This window comes from Vicia villosa, unplaced genomic scaffold (genome assembly GCF_029867415.1).
Source record: "Vicia villosa cultivar HV-30 ecotype Madison, WI unplaced genomic scaffold, Vvil1.0 ctg.001344F_1_1, whole genome shotgun sequence".
NCBI classification, from domain to species: Eukaryota; Viridiplantae; Streptophyta; class Magnoliopsida; order Fabales; family Fabaceae; genus Vicia; species Vicia villosa.
In genome coordinates, this window is record NW_026705585.1 from 375,692 (window position 1) to 381,942 (window position 6,251).

General features: G+C 34.7%; 1 protein-coding gene across 1 annotated transcript; it reads right to left on the reverse strand.

Annotated features, from left to right (window-relative positions):
* Positions 1 to 2,522: 2,522 nt before the first annotated feature.
* LOC131634747 (stress-response A/B barrel domain-containing protein UP3-like) lies at positions 2,523 to 3,005 on the reverse strand. The gene is made up of 2 exons (XM_058905372.1): positions 2,676 to 3,005; positions 2,523 to 2,624 (listed from the first exon to the last, which is right to left on the reverse strand). Exons 1-2 carry the CDS (start codon positions 3,003 to 3,005, stop codon positions 2,523 to 2,525), a joined length of 432 nt encoding a protein of 143 aa, XP_058761355.1.
* Between the last annotated feature and the right edge of the window lie 3,246 nt (positions 3,006 to 6,251).

Consider the following 6,251-nt stretch of genomic DNA (forward strand, 5'->3'; position numbering starts at 1 on the left):
CTAATCTTTGAAAAGATAGTCTGTGTTGTTTTCCTGCTAGACAGTCTTCGTGGAATTCAAGTGGTTGTCCCTTGATATTTTAAAGGTGATCTTTAGTAATAATCTCTAAACCTTTCTCACTCATGTGGCCAAGTCATTTGTGCCATAATTCTTTGGTTGCATCTTGATAAATATTAGTCTCTCCCTTGTTTATCTCTCCTTGCATGATGTACATGGAGCCTTCCTTTTTTCCACAAGCAATTGTCATGCTCCCTTTGCTAAGTTTCCATCTACCACGACCGAACTGGTTTATCATCCCCAGATTATCCAATTTTCCTACTGAGATAATATTTAGACGCATTTATCGTACATGTATTACTTCCTTCAACACGAGCTTGTTGCCATTCTATGTGATCATAGTCACTTCACCAATACCAACAATCTTGCTTGTGACATGGTTTCCCATCTTCACCGTACCAAAATCTCCCTTTCGATATGATAAGAATAATTCTTCATGAGGTGTAATGTGAAAGATGCTTTCGTGTCAACTATCCAAGTGTAATCATCGAATGCAACATTTAGATAATTTTCATATCCAATAAGGAAAAGATTCTCATCATTCAAGGTTAGTGCAGCTGTGGTTCCATCTTCCTTGTAATTATTTGGGTTTATCAAATTGGGATGGATTGTTCTAGCATGTTGATCTCTCTTCAAGAATCTGCACTCAGTTCTTCTATGACCAGGTTTTCCACAATAATAACAACTTAGTCTTGTGCGAGTCTTGGATCTAGCTTGTGATCTCCCACAACCCCCTATTTCAGGATTCTTATTCCTTCCTCTGTTATCAACAATGTTGGCTTCAAAATGGTTGTTGAAGTCTTTTCCCTCCATCTTGATTCTTCATTTAGTAAGGAATTTGTAACGAAATCCATGACAAGTTTTCCATCTGGAGCAGAGTTACTAAGAGGGACTACTAGAGTGTCCTAACTCTCAGGTAGATAACTTAGGAGTAGAAGAGTTTGTAACTCATCATCTATCTTCATGTTAGCTTTCTTCAGTTGATTCACAATGCCTTTGAAGGTATTCAAATGCCTGATCATGTCTTGGCCATCTGAGTACTCCAATTTCACCAGTCGTCTGACAAGGTGAGCTTTATTTCTCGGCGTCTTATTTTGAATCAAGGATTCAAGTTTGGTCCATAACTCATACACATTGGTATAAGTTGATACATGCTCGAATATACTTCTATCTATGTAGTTTTTTATCATGGCATCTGTCTTCCGATTTTGGAGCTCCCACTCTATTTCTTTCTTTTTCGAAGGCTTATCCTTTTCGGAAATTGGCTCATGAAAATCTTTGTAATATAGGTGGTCTTCCATCACCGGCTTCCAGTAAGTATAACTAGCAATAGTCAACTTGAGCATATCTTCATCATGATTGATAGAACCCTCCATTTTGAGAACACGGGAAAGTAGAACCATTCATTTAGGCCTCTTAAAACTTCCACTATAATGATAATGGAAATACAACAACTTCACCCTTAGGTGGAACTCTCTACAATGTATCTCTCAATTTGTAAGAAACAATCTCACAAATTGACTCACTATTTCTTTCACAAGAAAACTCTAAGAAACAATTTTCTCTCTTGAGCAAGGCTCTATTTCTCTTGCTTCTTGTTTCTCTTGTGTTTTTATGTGTGATTTGAATGCTTGCTCTTAATCCTATTTATAAGAGAAGCAAGCCAAAAGGGTCTTACATGCATGAAAACACTTGTTATTTGTCTTTCATGCAACTTATCTAGTGTCCTTTTGCAATACATGCACCATAACAAGCGTATATCATACTTGCCTTCACATGCAATTTTCCATTTTTGTCAAATGTGTGTTGGCTATGGGACAATGGCTAGACCCCACACATCTTACACATTAACTTAGATGATGAACCTTTGATTATTGAACGCTTATATGATTTTTAATTATTAATAAGTGATAGGGATGACCTTAGATCTAGGGTCGGCCCTGTGCATGTGCAGGAAGTGCTACAGCACAAGGCCCCAAATTTTAGGAGGCCCCAAATTTATAAATATTAATTGAAATAAATAAAATGTTATAATAAAAATTCAATAAATAAAAAAAACTATATTAAAAATTCAAAATAATTATAATTAAATATATTATTAATTACTATATAATTTTATTTTTTATGTGTCTTTTTAATTATTATAATTGTATTTATATTGTAAATTTGGGCCCATTTTTAAAAGGGTTAATACCTATTTTCTCCTCTGCCATATGGGCTTGGTTTGAAAAAAAACCCCTGCCAAAAAAAAGTTGTAAGAATGACCTCAACAAATTTCAAAAGTTTCATTTTGACCATTTATCAGGCCACATCATCAAAATGTCTGATGTGATAGTGTTTTTTAACTTTTTAATGAATGGAATCTCCACATCATATATTCAGTCAGTGCAATGACATTAATATCCTTAGTTATTATATCAACAAAAACCCAGAATGTTGTGCATATAGAGTAGTTTCATTTCAAATCACCACTGCAACCCATTATATGGGTGATGGACATGCCACAAATCAGCATTGCTCCGTGTAGGCAGCCATTCTCCACTTAAATGAGTTTCCTTATCAAGCCCCTAAAACCACTTGAAAAGGAAGGAAGATGAATAGATTAAGAACCTTAAAACCACAACCTCGTCGCTAACAACCCCCTCCTTCAACTTCAAAAACGTCACACAAATCGCCGACCCCGGATTCGGAACCAATTCACCACCGTCAACATCCTCCGCCACCCAATCTAGCGCCATTAGATCATCAATAATCGGGAGAACGTTTCCTCTAACGACACCAATATGACTCGGATGCGCAGAGTAAGCTTCGAGATCCTTTTTTGACTTGTATCGACTGTGAAGCATGTGAGTGAACGTTAACGCGGTGGAGCGGTTGCGTAGGAGAGGGCCTATGGTAAGATGGAGGACTTGATATAGGGAGATGAGGGAACTGAGTCTGTTAACCATGGAGGTTACTTTTGAGGGTTCGGCGTTTTCTTTGACTTTGAAAAGGACGATGTGTTCGATGGCTTTGGTTTTGGTTTGGGTTGATGATGACATCTTAATCGTGGATCTGAACGGCGAGGAACAAAGGTGGTGTGTGAGGTGTTTTGGAGATGGTGTTGAAAGGGTGCGGAATGGATTCAAACACAGCAGTGTTTGTTTGCAATGAAAATGGTGTGGTGATAGTGATTGGTTGGTGGTGATGAGTCATAAGATTCTGAATTTAATTTCTTGGTTTTTTAATTTGTTTTTTTGGAAAATAAATTCATTGAATGTTGTTGTCTTACAAAGGAAAGAGGCACTTAAAGTTGTTCTTACGAATGCACGTTGAGAAGGAAGGAAGATGAAGAGATTAAGAACCCTAATAAGGGTATTAATGTAATTGTACTGACTGAATATATGATGTGGAAATTTTATTCATTAAAAAGTAAAAAAAAAAAAAAAAAACACTGCCATATCAGACTTTTTGATGATGTGACATGATAAAGGGCCAAAATGAAACTTTTGAAATTTATTGAGGTCATTTTTGCAAGTTTTTTTTAGCAGGAGGATTTTTCAAACCAAATCCATATGGTAGGAGTGAAAATAGATATTAATCTTTTTTTTAAAATTAGAACAGGATTGGGCCGACCCTTCTTAGATCAATGGTTGAAGTTAAATTATGTTTAGGGAAGATTTAGAACTGTGAGAATATGAAAATTTAGAAAAATTACAGCATGGATATATTCATATGTTCATGTGAATCAATTCAAATTTTCATAGGATCCAAAAAAAACTTGATATGCATGCAATTTTTAGGCCATAACCTTTTACCCTATGACTGTTGTGCAAGGTCGTGAGTTAATTTACTCCCAATGTTGACACGCATGAGACACTGCTGATTACTAGGATTTGAAATTGTGTCATGATTGATTGATATCACACTATATGTTTCTTCTCAATCTCGACACAAGAAAATGAGAGGAATCTTAATTATATGTGCCCATACTACAGAGTAAAGTAGAGCTAGACGACACCAGATTGAGTCAAAGAATGTTTTATTGCCTTCGTTAATTATGGGGGATCATCATAGTACCAAATGTAATTATCATGTGTGTACTTGGAGCCAGCTGAAACTGACTCAAAACATCTTTTCCACGCTGCAATAACATGGTAATTGATAAAAAAAATAAAAAAAAAAAACTCTCTTTAGGCGAGAATCATTAACATGGAAAAATAATAGTGTAATAGTTGTCAATACATGCTTATTAAAATTTAGATCCAAACTTAATTTTTATACAAATGATAATTTGAAGTGAACTGAACTTAAGTATGATGTTCCCGGTGCGATTGGTTTGGTTCAATTGATTTTTAAAAATAAAATTGAATAAAATTAAATCAAATTAATGCAATTTGAATTTGTTTGATTTTTACAAGATTTTTATTGAGTCATACATACATATGTAGAAGAAGGGAACACAGTTTTATGTTTAGTCATTCATACATTATCAAATTGGTTCGGTTAGATTTATAAAATATAAATCTCAAACCAAAACAAATCGTGCAGTCCTTTTAAGAAAATGCCGCAAACATATCCAAACCAAATACAATTTTTTACAGTTTTCAATTTAGTTCTATTCGATTAGTAGTTTTTATTTGGCCGATTCAGTTTTGAATATCCCTATTCAATAGATGATACTCCCTCTGCTCTTATTTATAAAAAATATTTTTTTAATTTATTGAATAATAAGAACATTTTTGCCTATATATAATTCAAATACATTATTATTCAATGTATTAAAAAAATATTATCATTAAAATCTCAGGTAGTATGAAAATGGTGCTTGTGGAAAAGAAAATGATTATCGTGTTAAAGCTTTTGTTTGGGTTGGGGAATTAAGAAATGAGAACTTTTAATCAAAATTATATAGTATGATTGGATAACCTCAAAGGGTTGGTCTAACGGTGGAGGTTTGGGTCTTGAGAGTGTGCTCCTTTCAAGATCTTGAGTTCGAATCCTGCTAGTTGCTATAAATCCTTGTGTTGGTTCAGTTCATACGAAACTTTGTTCTGGCTTTAAACGGGACATCCGCTAGTGGGCAATGGAATTGAGTCTTATAATGTGTCAAATCTTCCTTCTTCTTCATTTTATTTCAAAATTTACTAAAAATTCAACAGAGAGCTTGTGAGCAAACTTGTCTTCCATCATTTTTCAAGTTTTCTCGCTACTTCTATTGCATTGCATTTAAGGCTAGGACATCAATCAAACTTTACTCCACTCTATTCAATTGAAAATCGTCGATTTCTCACATTCGATAAGTTTTTTATTTTCTTTCTTTTTTGGTTTTTAATGCATTAGTTTGAAGTTAAATGCATTATAGGTTGATTATGGTACATTAGAATGCATAACAGATTTTTTATTAATACATGCATGTAGGTTCTTGGAATGTTGAAGTTAGAGCGTTTGGGCATATGCTCAAATCTTGGGTTTTCTAGTTTCAGGAGGATATGGAAGCTAAGTTCCCTATTTTTTTGATTCTGTAATATGGAAGTTAACTTTTGAAATTTGTTTTTCTACTTCGTTTTTCTAATTTTGTCTGTTTTGTCCCATGGGTTTGCCTTCTCTGATTATGATATGACCCTTTTGGTGTAATTACAGGTAAAATATTTGACAACGTGGATAAATTAAGGCATGGTAGAGTGACCTAACATGCTTCCGTTCTAAGAGAATGAGCTAGACTATCTCATCCAACTGTTGCGACTACTTTTCGATGTTAAATCATTGTCTTTCGAAGTTCACGTGTATGTTTTTTGCTTTGTTTTTTTATTTTACCTGTTCTCTCCCATGGATTCGGCTTCTCTGATTATGATATGATTTTTATAGTGTAATTATAGGTAAAATGCATGACAAAGACAAATTGAGGCATGGTAGAGTGGCTTAACATGCTTCCCTTTGAAAGGAATGAGCTAGACCCTCTTTTCCAACCGTTGGTGCCACTTTTTGATGTTAAATCATCGTCTTCCAAAGTTCTCATGTCTCCGGCATCGTCCTCCTAGAGACATGAGTCCCCTCCTACAAACCTTGATGCCCTTGAAGTCCAACCTGCTACTTTTGTTCCTGATGTTTATTCAGAGGCCCTTCTAACACCTCATTTCTTTGTTCATATGCAAACCATGTTTCCTGACACGTGCGGGATGAAGAGGTAAAATAAATTTATTTTTCTTGAAACT

Excerpts from the sequence above, each read along its gene's own strand:
- LOC131634747 (XM_058905372.1), bottom strand. The coding sequence starts at position 3,005 with ATGGTTAACAGACTCAGTTCCCTCATCTCCCTATATCAAGTCCTCCAT. Across the intron at positions 2,625-2,675 it reads TTGTTAGCGACGAGGTTGTG|GGGCTTGATAAGGAAACTCA; the intron begins GTTTTAAGGTTC and ends AAGTGGTTTTAG.